Source organism: Lethenteron reissneri, chromosome 24 (genome assembly GCF_015708825.2).
Source record: "Lethenteron reissneri isolate LAM-NWPU_2019-01 chromosome 24, ASM1570882v1, whole genome shotgun sequence".
Classification (NCBI taxonomy): Eukaryota; Metazoa; Chordata; class Hyperoartia; order Petromyzontiformes; family Petromyzontidae; genus Lethenteron; species Lethenteron reissneri.
Genome location: NC_083802.1, coordinates 13258023 through 13279156, shown reverse-complemented (window position 1 = coordinate 13279156; position 21134 = coordinate 13258023). Strand labels below are relative to the sequence as shown.

At 46.9% G+C, this 21134-nt stretch overlaps 1 protein-coding gene across 1 annotated transcript in view; it reads right to left on the bottom strand.

The window, feature by feature from the left end:
- Nucleotides 1-21134, bottom strand: part of IQCH (IQ motif containing H) — a 69200-nt gene extending 48066 nt beyond the window's left edge. The window contains 6 exon segments of the mRNA XM_061558336.1: nt 11703-11823; nt 14980-15096; nt 16218-16311; nt 16658-16755; nt 17801-17923; nt 21033-21134. Coding sequence (XP_061414320.1) covers nt 11703-11823; nt 14980-15096; nt 16218-16311; nt 16658-16755; nt 17801-17923; nt 21033-21089 — 610 coding nt within the window. The 5' untranslated portion in view covers nt 21090-21134.

The window sequence follows — 21134 nt, the reverse complement described above, 5'->3', positions numbered from 1 at the left end:
TTCAACCATCACCTACCACCCATTCAACCGTACCACCACCCCCACTCATGCATCATTACCACCACCCATTCGACTATACCACCACCACATGAATATATATATCCCCTGTGTAGCCTACATAGACTGTTGGGGGGCAAGTGCTGTTAGCGTCCAACCGTCTTTGTCTCCCCACTTGTTCATCAGGACGAGTTCAGATAATCACCACTGATGTCAGCCATGGTGGGCGGGAATCGAACTCGAGCTGCTGGGTTCATAGCGCGCTGTGCACTCATCACGCCACCAAAGCTACCGCGACCACCGCCACTACCACCCCCCCCCCCCCCCCCACTGCATCCCTGATGGCACGGGGATGGAGGCCGAGATGCCGGCCGTAGCGCCCCAAATTCCTGCGCTCTCCCACTGTGCTCACACCGCCTATGATTGATGTGCGTTATTTAAGCAGGTGAGGGCACGGCGAGATTCATCATCTTCGGTGCAGCAGAGACCTCGGGGAGGGCAGCTATGCATGGGTAGTTATTAATTTTATTATTACTATAATTATTTTAGCCAGGGGCAATTTTAAACTTTGTAATTTGGGATGTGACATTTGTGCACGATGGGCGATTATATCATTATGTTTGTCACAAGGTCTTAAACGGCACACTTTACTGCAGACGGAAGCGTGCTTTGCTATGTATGCGCTTAAGCACTGTTGCTGTGCAAACAAAACATGACAAAATATTGCAAGATAAAACTCAACCAAAACTATTTTTATTTTACCAGGTTAAGCCCACTGAGCTATTAGCTCTTTTTCAGAAGCGACCTGGCCACAAATGATAGCCTCGCGGAGTGCTTTATCACGTGCCAATTGAAAGCAGACAAATAATCTAAACGCATGTTTCTAAATGTGGAGCGGAAAACTGTAGGAGCCGGAGAAAGATCCATGCGACCAAACAAATATACAGGCGTCAGGGTCGGGACCGAACCCACGACTTCCTGCATACCAGGCGAGGGAGATAACAGCTCGCCATCGCGACGCGGAGACGGAGCGATGAAATCCGCTCACGTGCAGGCATCTGGGTGGATCGTCACATCTGAAGGACCGTGCGAGACGGCGATGACCTAGCCGAGGCCTCCATCCAGCACCGAATCGATCGTGGTCGGGCAACGATGATGACGATGACTTACAACGATAGCGGCGATGGTAATCATCGCGGCACGTGGACTTGGGGTGGTGCCACGTGTACTGGGGGCCCGGCACAGCTGCGCGGGCTCCGCGACAGCAGCAGTGCGCGGCGGGGGGTCCTGAGCGGCCCGTGCCGCTACATTACGCGCTCGCCGCACGCGCACGGCCTCGCGTGACGCTCACACGCTCCGCCAACGTGTCCGCGTGTGCGCGCGCGGCCGTGTCACTGTGCAGTCTCAGCACGCCCGCCGTACATTCCCCAATCGCACACCACACTCGTCGATTTCATCAGCAGCAGTAGCAGCAGTAGCAGCAATAGCATCATCAGCATCGCCCATAACAACATCATAATGATTTAAAGCGTTCGTGACTGCAGGGATTCATCTTCTTGGTTCTTTCGGTAAAGTCACGTAGAATGGAAATAATAAAATAATACAAATAAAACATAAAATAATTCTCACGACGTTTCGGCCACAACGCAAGCAGCCGTCCTCAGGTGGAGAGCAGGTCTGTCGAGTAGACAGTCTGAATTCAGACTCGACAGACCTGCTCTCCACCTGAGGACGGTCTGAATTCAGACTCTGTCTACTCGACAGACCTGCTCTCCACCTGAGGACGGCTGCTTGCGTTGTGGCCGAAACGTCGTGAGAATTATTTTATGATGTTTTATTTTTATTATTTTATTATTTCCATTCTACGTGACTTTACCGAAAGAACCAAGAAGAGAATTATTTTATTATGTTTTATTATTTTATTATTTCCATTCTACGTGACTTTACCGAAACATCGTAATGGTGATGATGATGATGGCGACGGTGATGATGCTAATATAGAGGAGGGTGCTTCGATTGTTAATGTACAAACACGGTAAAAGTGCGTGCATGAAACTCGGGAGTGGTTACCGTCATAACATCGCAATCGTGGTATCATCGCAAAGTGTGGTAATTATTGATTTGCAATTATTGTTGCAGTTTCATTGTGATAATGCCTATGTTATTGATTCTGGGTCATATATTGTACATTCTAACCACTTCTATACTAAAATGACCATTGCTATGTGATCCACCATATGGTATCTTCTTCAAGCAATAGGAGCAGGGAATCAGCAAAGAGGAGATTGAGAATTGGCAATTCCCAATTGGTAGCTTTTAGGGGTGACAGATACAGTATATCCATAACCCATTATAGATTCTTAAAATTTGAGGACGAATTTTATGCGTATCTCTGTCAAAAAAAGTTAATATATCCCAAGAATCAAATCTGGACAAATACTGAACAATATGATATACAAATGACTAAGTAAAAAAAAAAACTTTCTTTTTTCATGCTGATAGAAAATCTATAATTGTAATTTGAATACTATCTTAAAACTGCTTAATGCCACACTGCACGTTGAAGAAGCACTTTGGCCAACTGGCTATAAGTGTGTTTAAATCTCACCATGCTTTCGAATTTTCTCAAAGTACACACATTTTAAAAGCTGATTTGAAATTCCCATCGCCTGGACATTTTCTCTACTTTGCTTAAAAACTAGATATTTTGGCAGTGCCGGACTCATTACACAGGAAAAAAAAATTGTAATAGCTATAGTAGTCTCCGGTTACAAGTTGAAAGCCATTATAAATTCCCTTCAATCCAATTTTTATTACAATCTACGCAAGTTAAAAGTACACTGTATATTTTAATACGGAGATAGCGTGTAATTAAACGTGGTCACACCGGACAGATTCCCTATTATCAAACGCCGTTCACACGTGGAATCCGAGCTCTTGCGAGCAGCGGTGGCAGTACATGTCACGTCACCGTCCTGCAGTGTTCATTCTTTACGCACTAAAGTTTAGCGTGCGTAATTCTTCACGGACATGTCTTCACGCTGACTGGCTCTTCTTCTTCTTGGTTCTTTCGGTAAAGTCACGTAGAATGGAAATAATAAAATAATAAAAATAAAATATATAAAATAATTCTCACGACGTTTCGGCCACAACGCAAGCAGCCGTCCTCAGATGGAGAACAGGTCTGTCGAGAAGACAGAGGCTGAATTCAGACTGTCTTCTCGACAGACCTTCTCGACAGACCTGTTCTCCACCTGAGGACGACTGCTTACGTTGTGGCCGAAACGTCGTGAGAATTATTTTATTATGTTTTATTTGTATTATTTTATTATTTCCATTCTACGTGACTTTACCGAAAGAACCAAGAAGATGAATCCCTGCAGTCACGAAAGCTTTAAATCGAAAGCTGACTGGCTCGTTGTAATGAGAGCCCGTGTGAGGTGCGTAGAGAAAATCCTTTTGAGCAGAGAAGTGAACGTTTGAAACTCTGCTCTGACACGCTGGCCTATGCGCGTTCACTTCATCGTACAGTATCCATCGTTCAATGTTACCGTATCTTCCGGATTATGAGGAAAATTCTCCCCCCCCCTTCCCCTCACCTTTTAAAGGAATAGTTTAATAGTTCAGAATGCGTCTTATTATCCAGTAGTCTGTACGTAACTTTGTTGACACCGGCTACAATCTGGGCTCTATAATCGAAAGAATATAGTACCCCGTACTCATCAAGGTATTCACCGTTCCATACGATTCACTTAGTCACAGTAAAGCAATGTGCCATTCAATTACATTCAATGCGATGCAATAAAAACATTGATTTATACAGCATTAGTTCATGCTGACAAGAAATGTATATTTTATTTAGATTCATGCTAATTCTGTACCAATGTTTACATGAGCACTAACGGAGGGAACAAAACTGAACAAAATCTAAGAAACAATAAAGACAAGACGGGACATTTTGAATGGAATTGTGAAAACTCATGGAAGACACGCAGCAAGCTGGTCGGGCGCAAGTTAAGTCCGACTAAATAACAGCATGGCCACGTGCAATTCTAACTGAACAAGCATCTTGACATTTTTCTACGTCAACAAGTCACGCGTAAAAAAAAAAAACCCCCAACAATAATTGCCAGTCCAACAGTTTTTTCCCCCCCACAATTTGGCCAAATGTCCTCATGCAAGAGCTGCTTGAAGTAGTCTTGAGACTCAATTGAGGCTATCCAGAATAAATAAATAAATAACTGCATAAATTGTATGGCCAAGCTTTTGTTTACCTCGAGGGCATCAGGATCCTCCTGACCCAACATGACCTGCGCTGACCCAATTCTAACCTAATGGGCTGTGTCCGTACGGCCTCGAGCAAAGGTCCGCCCAATTGCTGTACCTAAGGCTCCACCACCGGTGGTCACGTGCGCGGCCCAAAACTACGTCACGTTTGTCTCGACTTTCGTGCGAGGATTTAAAAAGTGGTTCACTCGGAGATGTCAGGAGCAATTCGACGATGCCTCCGTGTGCCGAGCACAAGACGTTGCACTGCTCTGTGAGAATGCCAATAGGGCTGTCCATAAATGACGTCACGCGATTTTGGACGATTTTGGACGATTTTTGACCTCCCCCCCCCACCCTTCGTCACACGGCGTCACAAAACGTCAGACCCCCCCTCAAATATGACGTCACAAAGCTCTGCCCCCCCCCCCCCAAATAAAATATGCTTCAAATCGTTTTAAACTATTGTCATTGTAGTGCTTATTTAATGTGCCGCTGCACTCTGATGTTGTAGGATAAAACATTTATTAAAAAGTCTATTTAATTAAGTAGGACGTGTTGTCTATATTTATTTAAAGTTGCGCATTTGGATGTGACGTCACATTTCTCAAACCCCCCTCGTCACACATCGTCACAATCTGACCCCCCCTCCCCCCGTAGGTGCGTGACGTCATTTATGGACGGCCCCAAAAGGATACTTGGCCTCACGAGCATGATGCCGATAGCACGAGAGGAATCAAACCGCGAAACGTTAAAATGGAAGAAGACCAATAATAGCAGAGCGGAGATTGCTCCCGTGCGTAGGAGGTAACGCTTGAACACGGCATATTGTTCAGCAGCACAGCGGCGTAGCTGAGCCAGTGTGCAGGCGGTGTAACTGCACCGGGGCCCACGGAACGCAGGGGCCCTAGGTGCCAGGCGACGATGGTGGGAGGAAGTTGAGACAGAGGCGGCTCAATTCCATCCCTCACACCAGGGCCCATGCCAAGCACGCTACCCCTCTGGTTATGATCTGATTTCGATTTAAAGCTTTCGTGACTGCAGGGATTCATCGTCTTGGTTCTTTCGGTACAGTCACGTAGAAGGAAAATAATAAAATAATAAAAATAAAACATAATAAAATAATTCTCACGACGTTTCGGCCACAACGCAAGCAGCCGTCTTCAGGTGGAGAACAGGTCTGTCAAGTAGACAGAGTCATTCAGACTCTGTCTACTTGACTTTACCGAAAGAACCAAGACTATGATCCGATTCTTCCCTGTCTTGATCATTGAGCTCCACTTCCCCAGCGTTCGTCGACGCGTGCCAGGGCGTTTGTTCTGGACACGTGCGCGCTCTCCCTGGAGTAAACGCAGCATTTGGAGAGGAATCAATCGTGACGGGAAGGTGCGAGGGCAAAAGATTCAACAAATACGGAGCGTATGCTGCAGTGGCGGAAGACGGGGAGGGATCGGGCAGAAGTGGATGGAGGGGCGATGTGGTGGGGTTGGGGTGGGGTGGGTGGTGGGGACGGCGACGATGACGGAGCCCCCGAGCACGCAAGGGGTTCACCGGCACCCATAACGACCCACGAGCGAGTGTCCTCTGCAGCCGAACATCTGGCGCGCTCACTGCCGTAGCACCGAGTGTACCCCCCACCCACCACCACCCCCCCCCCCCCAACGACTCCCCAAGCTGTTTGCCTTCCTTCCTCGAGCGCGGTCGCGACCACGAGCCACGCAGCGGCGGGTGACAGCGGCGAGCCCGACGCGTCCCGAGTCTCTGCCGCGCGGTGCGCCCCGCGCGTGATGGACTGCGATCGCAAAAGTTCCTTTTTTTTGTGTTCGAGTGAAAAACGACGTTATTTCTCACGCGCGAATTTTTTTCATTACGCAATCATTACACAATAAAGTTTTTACACAGCGGTGTTTTATGTAATGATGGTCGGAAACAGCTGGTAAATTACTTGACATGACGTTTTAAACATAAGCACGCGCGATAAACGTCAAAGAGGCAAGTGCCCGCGGTAAACCCTGAAATCAAAGATTCCGGAGAAGCGGAATAAATCGATCACGTGATTTTTGGGTTTTTTTGCATTGTGCGTCGTCGTATAAACGAGCAGTGTTGCGTTGTTGTATAAACGGGCGCATAGCACAGCGCGTGTACTTCAGTGATGACATTCTGAATGAATGTTTATTCCCGGCTTTCTGAAATTCCGCTATCAAATACGCCACATTATCATTCCAATGGACACAGCTTTGTGCAACATCTTTTACGGCAAGTCCACTTTTTCTTCGCACACCTAATTATTTTTATTCCCTCGCGATGGTTATTACAATTGCACGCCGCTCCCTGGGAATTGTGGGTAAATTTTCACATGGCACCTTTACTGGGGGGGGTCTCCCCCCCACACACCCCCACACCCCCCGACCCCCCACTACGAACCTGGCGACATACCGAACCAAACTTTTCCCTGGAAACAGCACGACAGCAACGGAGTAGTCACAGAGAGAGAGAGAGAGAGAAAGAGTGCGAGTCACGTTTACAACAAAAAACAAAAGGCCTTGTCAAAACTCCGGGCACGCCGCTACTTACAACCCATAGTTCATCTTTCGTACGGTTCATAGCCACATTGCGGGCAAGGTCCCATGGTGTAACGTATCATCTCGCCTTACGATTAACCCGCGAAGGAGCAGGAGAGTGGTGGGGTGTGGAGGGGGGTGGGTGCAGAGAGAAAAATATAAAAGGATTGGAGAGGGGAAAAAGTGGGGGGGGGGGGGGAGGGCGCAACAAAAAAAAGGGACATGCTGCCAGCTTGAACAGACGCCGGCAACATACGCAGGGACATTAAGGAGATCATCGACAAAGCCCCACTGGGAGAAAAAGCAATCTCGTGCTACCGCGTTCCCCCATTTACCGCCGCGCAACATACGGGCGGCGCTACAACGAAATGCATTACACACGTCGGCTTAATGAGCCCTCCACGGGCCCAACACGATTAGCGTTATCTTATTTTAATCTCAAACTCAATCCGACGCGATGTCGCCATTCGACGGCCGTTTGAAGGGAACCGAGCCGTGACTGCTATTACTCAGCGGCGCGCATTGCGGGCCCGATTCCCCTTTAACGGGCCCGTTTTATGCGAGGCATCTCCTTAAACGTCCGGCGGTATTTCTTTGCAAGTGCCCCGTAATAACCAAAACCCATCTCCACAACTCAAGCTGCTGCTTTCAATTATATTTCATAACGCGCCGGGCGTTTGGCGCTGCGCGGGGAGGACGGATGGGATTGATACGGGAGGAGGCGTCCGATTTTCTCTCCTTTTTTTCTTTCTTTTATGCACAGAGGGGTCTTTTAGTCCACTTTAGTCCGGGGCAATAATGAATTGGCCAATGATCCCAATCTCTGAAACATTCCATCCTATTTCCGCAGTGATTTGTAACGCGATCACATGACGAACATTATCGGCAGAGTCTCTGAAGCATTCCGAGTGTGACATTAGACAAAAGTATGTAATCCGGCCAGTAGCATTACAATTCATTGGGGGCTGTTACTGACATATTGAGAGCAATCTGTGCCAAATAACATGCCATTACATCGAGAATCACATCTAAAACACATGATGAGCCACTCCCGCATATTGTCCTACGCGGAGACCGTGAGCACGTATAAATTACATTCATAACCGCACCTATTAATTCTAATATCTTTCCAGTTTCCTTTAATATACCGTCCCATAAAATTAAAACAGCGGCACAAAGGTGACTGGGCCACAAAATCCGCAAGCAGAATGAGCAAGATGGTAAAACGCAATATCCCGCAAAACACTCCAGTGTGTCGCGTGGAAGGCACTTCACCTCTTCTGAACCGAACGCCCTATTTTAAGTTTTGAATGACTTCCAGGTGCCGTTGAGGAAACACCCTCAGCCACCGCCCTGCGTCAGCGTTTCAATTTTGCTTAGCGCAGGGGAGAGACGTGCATGGCGAAACATATTTTTGAACAACTTCAAAAGCCGTCGAGAACATCCGCTACGAGCGTTGTTGTGTAATAAATAAACAAACCACAAGGCGGTTTCACGCGCGCGTTAAAGCCGCTGGATTTGTTTTGGGTGCGCAGTAAGAAGTTGCCAACCTTAAAATACGACGAGGCATCTGGCATCACGTAAGATATGCAATATAATTTAAATACAGCAATCTGTTGTTGTTGTTATTATTATTGCGAGTGAAATTGCTAGTCATCATTTGGTAATACCTTTCCAATGTTCACTTGTCACTTAGCTGTGCGACATTTAGTGATGTCCCTCAACGGAACCCAATCGATACAGCGACCACCGATTCACTGGGGCCTCCAGCCCAGAGACCTGGAACCAGTCACCGGCAGATGGAATTAACGTCCCCTTGTACATTAAGCAGTCCTCCTCCTTAACCTCCTTCTGTTCCTTTCTTCAAGCTCCACCTTCTCTCTATTGCCCAATTTTCTTCCTCTTCCCTGCCCTCGACCCTCCTCCACTCCTTCCCGTCACTCCTCTACCCTTTCGTGATCCCTAAGTACCCCTCTATCGCTGTCACTCATTTCTCAACCCTTGTACACAACCATTGAAATAATTTCTATTCTGCCACAGTTTTGTAAGCTATGTGGAGCGCCTTCAGGGAAGGCCTTCGGGGAAGGCGCTCTATAAATATATATTCGAAGTAGAATGTTCGAGATCCATGCTTGAGTCTGAGCCAGTTTTGCAACAGACTTAAAACAGTGATGTTCCAAAGAGCTTGCTAAATGTGATCAGCATGCAATCCTGATGGACTGGACTCTTAAGAGAACTTAATAACAAATGTTCAGACTTGCTCTGTAGAAAAATCAAAGACAGGCTTTTTGCTTCCAGTGTAAGGGATTACAAATTACTGTAATTCATTGAGATTAGAGGAATTGAGGATTTGGTGATCATTACACCGTTAATCCGCCACGGGATAAAGACCTCCGCACATCATGTTGATCAGTGAAGGTGGGAGAATGTGTTAAACACTGCGTCAATACTCCACGCCCCGTGATTCTTATTGTCCACTAGCTTACCTACCCGGCTTTGCCCGGGACTTGGATTCTTATCTAGGATTAATTTAATATTCCCTTATTTCACTGAAAAACCCTGCAAAAAAAGTGATGCTTGCAAGAAATAAAAAAAGCCGAAACTAATCAATTTAACTAAATCGGATGTTTTTCACTGAAGGAAATTCAACCTTAACCCACGTGTAAGGTCGATTTAGGCAACTCGGGGAGGGACTGCGTTCCCTTAGAAACTCCAGACAGCATGAGCTGTGCAAATTTCGTGACGTCGGAGCTCAGCGTTCGAGAGTTTTTGCTGCTTCACACAAACAGATGTTGTTTCTGCTTTATATTTAGGAGCGAGCTGAAATTAGTCGCGTTGACTTAGAACATCGAGACAGCTACACAGCACATTTGTGCGGGATACACGGCCTACCCGGAGGGTTTGGGGGGGGGGATGCGTGACGTCAGCAGGCGCAATGCGTGACGCTGCCGCATGCGGGTGACATCACAGGTGTGACGTCACCGCTCACTTGCCGTGCAATATATTATATCCATTATTGCCCCCCCCCCCCCCCAAAAATATAAAAGTCAATTTTTATACTTTTTGTATTGTGTAAGTCTGGAAGCTACCCACATGCCAAATCTCAAGTCTGTTGCATGTCGGGAAGTATGCTAAACATTTCGAACAGACACACATATTGACAAATTTTCCTTTAATAAAAAAAATATTGTTTGTATACTTGGAAGGGCCTTTTCAACGTAATGCACGGCAAACCAGAGGCTTTTGTTAGCTCACTCCCTCTGGTGACAAAATCACGAAACGCACCACACAGGCGATATCCAAACCCACATTCCTCTGCAGCATAGAGCACTCCGCATACGTGTGAGCATCTACATACATGTGAGCATCTACATACATGTGAGCATCTACATACATGTGAGCATCTACATACATGTGAGCATCTACATGGCAGAGGCTCTTTGATGAGTCCACTTCTGGTTGTGGACCTCCCAACACGGTGCGTGCCTTAGGGGTTATTTAACCATATTTCTCAATTCAGTCTGTACCGGTTGGTGAAGGCAGGGAGCGCAGGTGTTGGAGCATAGTACAGCACAACGATTGATTTTGCCGCACTGCCATGTGCTGACAACGTGGTCCTGCAGCAGCCTGCGGCTCCCGCTTTATGCACGGTGGACACCCCTCAAAGCATTATCCAGACTCAAACCTGTTCAGCTGCCAAGCTGTGAGTATATGGGGTGCATTCCTGGTGATTTGGTCACAAGTGACTCCGCTCCACACAGCACACATTCATATTGACCAGAACCAACTGCGTTCTTTATCAAAGCCCGCCTACACCGCTGCTCTGTTTGCGTCTGATTTACAACCACTGGCGGAGACACTTGGTGGGCTGTGACCAGCTTTTCCATCATTCACATATCGCGTTGCAAAATTGGTCCGTGACGTAAATGGTTTCAGAGCGCTGACCCTAATACATCGGCAGTACGTTAGGCTTGGACGTGCGCTATCATACGTGCGTTATACACCTTGGGAGGTGACCCTACCCAGCGGGAGCGCATCCGCCGCTTGCCGCAGAGGATTCAAGGTTCAAATCCAGCGGCCACCCTGCATAATACTGCCGGGTAAAATCCACCGTGAAAAAAAATACTACGTGCCGCCCACTTCACAGTGACCGTTACAGATCGCGTGACGTCATTCGCCAATAGTGGGCCATTGTGTTGGAATACACATAGAAATCATCGCCCTCCTACTGCAAAAAAACTTGGCAGGACACATCCTGAAAAAAAGAGTCACGTGAAATTCGGCTCTGCCAGCTGTCCAGTAATAATAATAATATACACACACTGCCATCCAAATACAATTTTGTGTTAATCTGCTGTGCATGATTCAACGGAACTCTTACTATTCAGAGGAAAGCGGATGGACAAATTTACACCTGAGCCGAAGTACGTTCTACGGACTGCCAAGGAAACTGTGCGCTGGCTTTGAAATACCCACACTTGAATTCAAAGTGCTCATTTCTATCACCTCTCAATAACTCACAAAGCTGTTAATTACATTTTCAACCTGGCCAGCTGATCTTGTCTGCGGCGATACAACTAATGATTGTAGCATTGACTTGTCGTTGCATCACGGTTCCTGAAAGCGTAATTCTGGAATGCCCCACAGGATAAACCTGAAAATTATAACACCAACATAATACTAGAGCGTTACTCTGCTGTACAATGATTGTTTCGGGAATGGGGGTGCTTTCCAGATATGGTGCAAAAGGCGCAGTACAAATTAAAGCGATGGTGATGATGATGACGACGGTGGTGGTGGTGATGATAGTCATCTCCACAAGTGCCCATAAAAATGCTGCACGTGCATCGGCAGCTGCCTCTTTCACCATGAACCCACCTCCTCGGCCATCCTTATCAGGGATGGGAGGCAGAGGCAGAGAGATGGGCCCTCTGTGGAGGGGCGGGCGGCCAGAGAGGGGCTCAGGAATCCCCCTCTTCAGAAGCCTCCCGGGAAGAAGCTGAACGAGACGGACCAAGGGACTGCAACATAAAAGCCATCAATTACCCGTCACAACGCTCCCGAACAAAACTATATATTTTTTTGGTTGCCGTTATATTTCATTCTCTCCAGTGTCGCATCACTTGCATAACCTCGCTTTCCGCGACCTTTCGCGGCGTCCGTTCGCGAAGAACCCGTGGAATTTATTCCGCGCGCCGGTAGCGTTATTTTGAAGCGCCAATACGACGACGACGGCGAAGATGTGTGCCGAGCCCAGCAACGTCGGGAAGCCGCGTGGCAGAGGTCAGACAGACCGGGAGCCCACGGAAGAAAAATCGGTCAGTAGATACGCGGCGCCGAAGATGTGATTTATGGCGGGACACGCGTCGCGGTGCCTCTGCCATAACTCCGCGTTATTGTTCTTGCCAGGAAGTCCCAACTCAGGAAAATGAACGCACCAGTGCCCCCTGCTTGACTGTAGCTGCAAGCGCTGTGACGCTTGTATTCGTGCAGAAGCCATGCTTGCGACCCAGAGATCATTGCGTGCTTCGCAAAGTGAAATATTTACGTAAAACATAAGCGCTTTCGTTTTGCACACACGGACAAAATTCGTTAGTTGCGTTGTCTTCACTGCTTTTTTTTACCACTAAAGATGAACAGGGACCCTGTCATGAACAGAGAGCGCTCTTGCCAATAATAAATCTCGCTCTGATGATGAAACCATAAATGCCATATAATTGGTTCACTTTCCTTATTTAAACAAATTTTGCTGAATCAGATGCCAATCAGGTGAAAGCCTTATTTAAAATATATATCGTATAAAATGCCTCATGGATTAAAAAAACATAAAGATGGGAGAACCCACAATGAGAGAACAAGTCACTTGACATCATAATGACTTTTTATAAAACTAAAGAGGCATGGGCAGCACACATCACTGGAAGCGGTGATGGCCGCTGGTCGAGACGAACAACGGAGTGGAAGTCAAAGGAGGGAACGCTCCCGAGAGGGCATCCCCCGTGGAGATGGAGCGATGGAATCCGCTCGTGTACAAGGAGGAGCAAGATGGATCGTTGCATCGCAAGACCGTGAGAGAGGTGGAAAATAGCCTTCATCCAGCTCTGTGGCCAATGATGATGATGAACACCCCACAGCAGCGCTTAAAATGCTTTCATACATTTGCATGCACATCAGTCATGCACATTACATTCGCTGCATACTGTAGGCTGCATTACCTGCTAACTTTACCAGAAACTCGTGCTGAACAAAAATTGAAGAGCCACAGTCAGGCTGCGGCATATCATGATACTGAGTGCTCCGCACCGCCGATTTGAAAAACTACACATTGTCAAAAAGAAGCATTTCATCTCGCAAGAAAAACTGCCACGAAGTGGAAATTTCGAAAGTGTCTGCCATGTTCCCTGGGGTTTGTGTTTACGGATAGCCTGCTGCCACAAAACACACCATTAATCATTCTCGCGGGTCCACTGACAAACAGTGCAGGGGCGTATCTCCCCTTGACTTTTCGGGACGAGTGCTGAGCGCGGGCAGATGGATGTTGCTATCAGGACGGGCAGCCAAACAAGACAGGACAGATGTCTGCGCTAACAGGGCCTAGCTTGCCAGGAGAGGAGAGGAGGGGGAAAAAATGCCGCGTGAAGCCGAGGAAATAAAGTGAAAACTAGATTCGAAGCTTTCGTGAACTGCTGTCAGGTGTGGTGTTGCTGTTGTTTGTGTTGTCCGGCTCTCTGTGTTGTGTGTTGCATTGTGTTTCTAAGTTTACTACGTTTGTTTTTTCTCATTCATTCTTACCTGATGACGGTTGCTTGTGTTGCAATCGAAACGTCGTGTTCTATTATTATTTTATTTTATTTTCTACGTGACTTTGCCGAAATAAAGTGAGCATATTGGCAGCACGAAAGGAAAGTTTGCGTCAACACCGCGAGACGCCAAATCGTTTCTGGGTGCGGCAATGCCACGATGTGCATCCCACAATACAAGATCCACGATATTTGTGTGGTCAGTTTTTTGCTAAATATCCCTTCATGGTAATTACGGTGGCTCACTTAAGATTTCTTAAATATTTAACTTCCTGACAAGATATTTAATAAATTGAAAGATTTAAATTTAAGAATACGTTGTAAAGACAATAGCTGTTACCCATTAAATGAGTGCTATGTAAAACATCTTGCAGATTAATTGATGGTGAGGTGGTTACACCAAGTGATAATTTTCTGCCTGCACGTGCATTATAAGCGACAGAGATTGTAAAGTTGCGGCGATTAGACGGCTCATGGCAGACGTATGTTGAGTGAACCACAGTTGAATAACATTTAATCAATCTTTATTCCTACTCGGGGTACGGCAAAGCACGAAATCAAGGCGATAAAAATGTAAAATACAATTAAAGTACAAAGTTCAGGGAGGCTGATATTATGAATTAAGATGTTCACAGCCATGAATACAATTCACGTTGTAACTTTATTCGGGCTGTGACTGCATAAAAACACCCCAGCGAGATTTTACACTTCTAAAGTCGCCGTCTGACAGGGACCAGGTGGCAGGAGGGCAACTTAAGCAACAACTGGTGGCAAAGTCAAAGGCAAATATTCCCTGCATAGCCTTAGCAGACTTTTTGGAGCAAGTGCTGTTAGCGAGCACCTAACGAAGGCCGGCACGGCACACGAGGGGGTGGGTAGGCAGGACCCACGCCCGGCTGTGCTTCTAAGGAGCAATGTTTACACATTGCACCAGGTACTAATTTGACGCTAAGTCGACCTAGGGGAGGCCCAAGACCGATTCAGATAATCGTCACTGGTGTTGGCCGTGAGCAAGAATCGAACGCGGGTCGCTGGGTTCGCAGTGCAGCGTGCTAACCGCTACATCACCGCTCCCCTTAAAGTCTAAATTGAAAACTTTTTTTTCACTGAATTTAGTTTTTTGTACTTACCCTGCAGCTACGATTAGCACGGTTGGCGAAATATACAGTACGAAAGACCTTCAAGACACATACATACGTACAACGCCATGCACGCAGTCACACCCGCAAAAAAAAATTTAAGTTAAAACATTGACGCATCGCGGTGACCATCAAATCGCCGTACTCTGCCGTGAACGGTGGCACCGTGGCCACCCCGGATCGCTGGCGCGGCACGGAGACGGAGCGCCGCCTCACCTGAGCCTCGCGCCTCCGCACGGTGGGCAACTGGATGCCGTACGTGTCCCACAACAGCGGTCTGTTCTGGGGGTTCTCGGGGTCCGACAGAATCCTCGCCTCCATCGCCTGCCGCAGCTGCGTCAGATGAGGAGGACCAGGGTAAAATTTCGATTTAAAGCTTTCGTGACTGCAGCATGGATTCATATTCTTGGTTCTTTCGGTAAAGTCGCGTAGAAGGGAAATAATAAAATAATAAACATAAAACATATTAAATAATATAATAACATAATATACTAATATAATAATATAATATTTTATTGTTTTATTTTTATTATTTTATTATTTCCCTTCTACGTGACTTTACCGAAACAACCAAGAAGATGAAAATAAAACATAATAAAATAATATAATAGTATAATATAATATAACATCTTAACACCTCTTCTTAGCTGTGATGGTCCCACCTGAAGACGGAGACTTGTGTTGCCTCCGAAACGTCGTGATTTAATTGAGTTATTTTCATTTATTATTATTTTATTTTATTATTATTTTACCGACGTGACTTTACCGAAAAAACCTAAGAGTTTTAATTCAGTATTCAGCCACCTGTGATTAAACTGGGATCTCACATGTGTGGTGAGTTGATGGTCATGGCCAGGTCACCAATGAATTAGATACAATGTCCATCATCGTAAATTTCGTTTGTCACTTGACCTGACTGCCCTGTGAGAATGCGGATGAGATACTTTGCCGCACGGCATGAGGCCAATAGCACAATCGGAATAATATCATCGGGGGTCAAAAGGTCATGCCAAAGGATGTAGCATAAAATATTTTGCAAAGTGGAGAAAGCTCACATGTAAAAAGGGGGGTAACACTTAAACACGGCACAATTGAAGAGTGACCTAATCTTCTCTACTGCCCCTCTGCACTGCGGGTGGGTGTCACTCACACCACACTTGATCTCTGAGCTTCCCACTCACCGGCCCCAGCCACTAAAGCCCTGCATTGAGAGGTGCACCACCGAGCCCAGCTGACTGTATGTCTGTTGAACCTCTTTCGCACCGTACGAGATGTGGCTGAAGGACAACCAACTAAACACAAAAGCAGTCCGACAAAAATGAGTGTTAAATCTCGATTTAAAAGAGCACGGCTCCAGTGGCTTCCTAACGGCTCCGGTGACATCACTCACGACTGTGGGTTATCAAGCGGACCCTTGGTCGAGGTCAGGTGCACGGATCGATAGGGAGCCTTACGCGGATTCCGGGCGAGCTGTGCGACTCCAGCGCGCGACCCTCCCGTCCCGTTGACGGCTTCCGTAGAGTCCTCAGGGCCTCGCTCAGGGGGTCGCTGAAAAGGAGGAAGTTAAAACTAAAATTGCACGGCTTTTTTTTTGGTGGGGGGGGGGGGCAGGCGGATTTCATCGGCAAGTAAAATAAAAATAAGGCCAAAAATGCAAGGCGACCAACAACAACGGGTCGTGAATAAGATTTAACAAAGGCATGCTTCATTTCCCGACTCCCTTTCTCGTAGATATGTGGGTACTTTTACGAACGCCATCTCAGCGCAAAGGGGTTTGCATATTTACGTTTAAAAAAATTCCAAACATTTTTTTTGACTGAAACGTAGCGAGCCAAAAGAGGAACCTCGCGCGAGAGAGTTCGTCCCCCCGGCGAGACGGAGACGTTCAAAGCACCTTTGGATGAAAGCCTCGCGTTGCGTGCCCGTCTCGTCGAGCGAAGGCAGCGTGAGCACCTGGCTGTTGAGCGAGTCCAGGCACTGTTCCGCGTAGCACTGAGGGAGCAGGAGGGTATGCCGAAAGTAACCTGTGACCTCGCGAATGGCTCACACGAAATAAAACTCGCGTCGTCGCGACGATCGCCGTCGGCCCGTTGCTGCGTGAAGGCCTCCCCCAGGCCATCCGCAATCTCGTCGCGATCCAGCGTCGTAACAAACCACCTGCACGCGAGTTTGTTTCATCGCTCCATCTCCCCTCAGTGGGAATCCTCCTCGGGTGCATTCTTCACTTCGCCTGCCACTCCACCACTGTTCTTGACCAACGGCCATCATCCCGTTTAGCGATGAGTCTTGCCCAAGCCCAGAAAGTTGTAAGTATGTCTTTAACCTGCGTGTGTTCTCTCATCCACGTGCTCATCTTTCTTTCTAATTCCAAGCATGCATCTCTCCACCATTTTCAGTTTTTGTTCAATTTTTTTGGGCAGAATGACCGTATTTCTGAACCGTACGCCGCAGTGGGTAGTATGCAATGATTCAAAGCATGTAATAACATACCATGCATTTTTAAAACACCCGCTCCGTTGTTTATGATATTTTGTTGGTAAGTGCAATACTTAGTGTGAGCAATTTGAACCGTACTGCAGAGGCATATTAAAATATTACGTAAAAAGCTGCTCAAATATTTTAAATAGGTTAAAAAAGGTTGATTTGCACAGCGCAAACACAGATATATTAATAGTTTATGATTTTTGTTTGTATCCTTATTTACCTCGGAATGCCTCCTAAAATCCCCATGACTTGTTTAAAGAAACTTTCCACTTCTCGTATGTCACCAGTTACTCAAATAATTATTTAGTTTAACTTGGAAGGGTTTATGGTATCCGGAGAAAACCCACAAGCACGAAGAGAAAGCGATCAAACTACACACAGGGCAGGTCAAAAACTCATGAGTCAACAATATTGCCCTAAAAATGGTCATTAACAAAAACGTCGTCTATTAAATACATTTTAAGCTTTCGTTATTTGTACTTGTGCACCCCTGCCAACGCAGCGTGGCAATTTATACTGCGTGTATATTTTCTTTGTTATCTGCATACGACACCTGGATTCTCGTCTCCGTCTTCAGGATGGCCGAATCCAGGGCCTGAATGTCGATGACCTCTCCGTCGCCATGGATGCGGATGTGAGTCAGCCCGTCCCTGAGCTTCACCAGGTCCTCCTTCACCTGCACGGGTACGTCACGTACGTATGTTGGAACTTCTTTCGCAACGTACGCAGCTAATCGGAGGTGCGGGGGAAGGGAAACAAACTAAACCCAAATAGCAGTTCTAAAGAAATCGGTTTTCAATCTAGATTCAAAAGTGCATTGGCTTCCTAATTTCGAAAGGAAGAGCATTCCAGACGGTCACAGAAGAACATCTGAAAGCGAGCAATGCAGTTATAAAATAAAATAGTTATAAAATATTTTTTTTTATTTCCAACTACGTGACTTTACCGAAAGAACCAAAGACTATGGATTCCTGCAGTCACGAAAGCTTCAAATCAAGATCGATGCAGTTATGTTAGCCACAGGGTGCAGCACAACGACAACGACCATAACCATCAGTGACTTAGCGAGCGAGTGTGCAGGCGGTGCAATTGCACCAGTGTCCATGGGTTAGAGGGCCTACCAAGAGGTGGTGGTGGGGAATTGTACAGATGCCCACCCCTCCCCCCGCATTTCGTTAATTGCACCGGGACCCATACCTACCAGGCTCCACTGCTAATTGCCTTGCAGGCTGTTGGGCCACGACAGAGTTGTGTACGTATAGCAAGAACCACGCCTCTGTTTTTCACTGTATCAGACACGGTACACTACTCGTTTTTAAGGTTGAGTCGACCGAGGAGGGAACCAGTACAAGTCCTAATACCACAGGTTCACACAGATGTGAACCTGTTGTTGCACATACACAAAGATCCCCCGTATAGCCTGTAACAGACTGTTGGGGCAAGTGCTGTTAGCGAGCACCTATGAAGGCCGGCACGGCACAGGAGGGGTTGGGTGGCTAGCACCACGCCCGGCCGCCTTTGTCTCCCCAGTGGCGATGTTTACACATCGCACCAGGTACTCCATTCGAGGCTGAGTCGACATAGGGGAGTCCCAGGACCGGTTCAAATAATCGTCACAATGGTGTTGGCCGTGAGCGGGAATCGAACCCGGGTTCGTAGCGCAGCGCGCTAACCACTACACTACTGCTCCTCTTTCACACACACACACCTATACACAGACACGAATATATATAAAGTTGTGCATTGTTCGGCAATGTGCAAACCATGGAAGAGATTGCATGCACCCAATGTAAGACTTTCGCCGCTAGAGGGAGCACTATGCAGTCATCAAAGCAACGTTCACGTTCTCAGTTTACGAGGCTCCTAAACGTTATTCATTTTACCGGGGGTATTGAGTCACCCAATAATGTATCTAAATCAATAAAAAAGACAATAGTATCCGTCGTGTATCTTGTCTCTGAGCCGCAAACTCGCCCTTCTCTGGGAGCGCATTGTTTCAGCAGCGCCGATTCAGGAACAAGGGGCCGTCCATAAATGACGTCACGCGATTATGGACGATATTTGACCCCCCCCCCCCCTCGTCACACGGCGTCACAAAAAGTCAGACCCCCCCCCCTGAAATATGACGTCACAAAGCTCTGCCCCCCCCTCCCCCAAAACCATATTTCCATTTTGAAAATAAAACATTCTTCAAATCGCTATAAACTATTGTCATTGTAGTGCGTATTTGATGTGGCGCTGCACTCTGATATTGTAGGAGAAAACATTTGTTAAAAAGTCTATTTAATTAAGTAGAACGTGTTGTCTATATTTATTTAAAGTTGGGCATTTTGATGAGACGTCACATTTCTCAACCCCCCTCCCACACTCCTCACACTACGTCACAAATGTCCGACCCCCCCCCCCCAGGTGCGTGACGTCATTTATGGCCGGCCCCTAAGGCCCACTGAGCCGCGTAGCTGTTCTTCAGAAGCGACTTGGCCACAAATGACAGCTCAACGTGGTGGCTTTCCGCGTGCAACTTTCGAGCGAACCAAATACTCGAAACGCGTGGCGTCGATTCTAAATGTGGAGGTGGGGGGAGAAAAAAAATCCACGCGACCACGGAGGGGGAAAAACATGCAAACTCCAAATATACAGCAGGCGTCAGGGTCGCCTGTATACCTGGCGAGGTAGTGAACATTTCACCTCCGTGGCGCCCTCGAAACTGCAGTGATAAACAAGTGACTAAGAGCTACAGCCCCATAGCGAAGGGTACGGATCGATGTGGTGTGTGTAAATAAAGTTTGGGTCAACGATCCAGCTGATATTAAAGCCCCCCCCCCCCCTGTGTCTAGATATCCTACAGCGATATGAATGTGACTGAATAACAGAGAGCGAATGCCGTGGGTATTTATTGACGGTTAATGTTTGAGATTTAATGTCTTTAAAAGTGAGTACCATATGACAGTACGGAATATATTCTTAGGTTTTTTTCGGTAGGTAAAAACATTAAAAAGTAAAATAAAATAAAAAGCACGACGTTTCGGAGGCAACACAAGCTTCCGGCTTCAGGTGGTACCGTCACAGCCACGACAGCTGTATCAAGTAAATGAGAGATTGCAGGAGCTACCACTCCGTTTATATAATGGTAAACGTCGTGATTTTTATTTTATTTTACTTTTTAATGTTTTTACCTACGTGACTTTACCGAAAAAAACCTAAGAATATGAATCATTGCAGTCACGAAAGCTTCAAATCTAGAAGTACGGAATATGTCCTGAGTGAACGTGAACGACGAAGAGTGAATGATGAGACGTGAGCAACGAATCGTGAATATCGAGTGGTCAATACCCTGCGCACGTATCGATTAAGGCTGGGTAATGACAGCACAGTGAGATGATTGATGAGTGAATGAGGAGTTAAATGAATAGCGAATATCGCGCTTAATTCGTGAATGTACGTACTATGCTGAACTTCTTTCGCTCCGTACGTAGCCAACTGTGCTCACGAGAATGCGAACCGTGAGGAGTGAAATGAGCGAGTTAAGAGTGAATGAGTTAACGACGAGTGAATCATTCGGAAAGTATCAATGAGCGAACACCCCACGCGCTCAGTCAGAGGATACGAGCGAATGAAAGGTGAATGAGTCAACGCAGAGTGAATCAAGAGTAAATTGGTGGCCGCAATGCGACTGTGTCGCGAATACGGAGTGAACGAGGAGCGAATGAAGAGCAGCTTGGGAGAATGAAAAGCGAATGAGCCACGGAGAGTGAATGAGTAGTGAATGGCGAGAGGTGAACTACCTTGAGAAGGATGCCCCCGACTCGCTGCGTCTCTCCGTGGCCCACCAACCCCGACATCGCCGCTCGGTCCCCAGAGGGGCACCGCGAACCCCCTAAACCCAC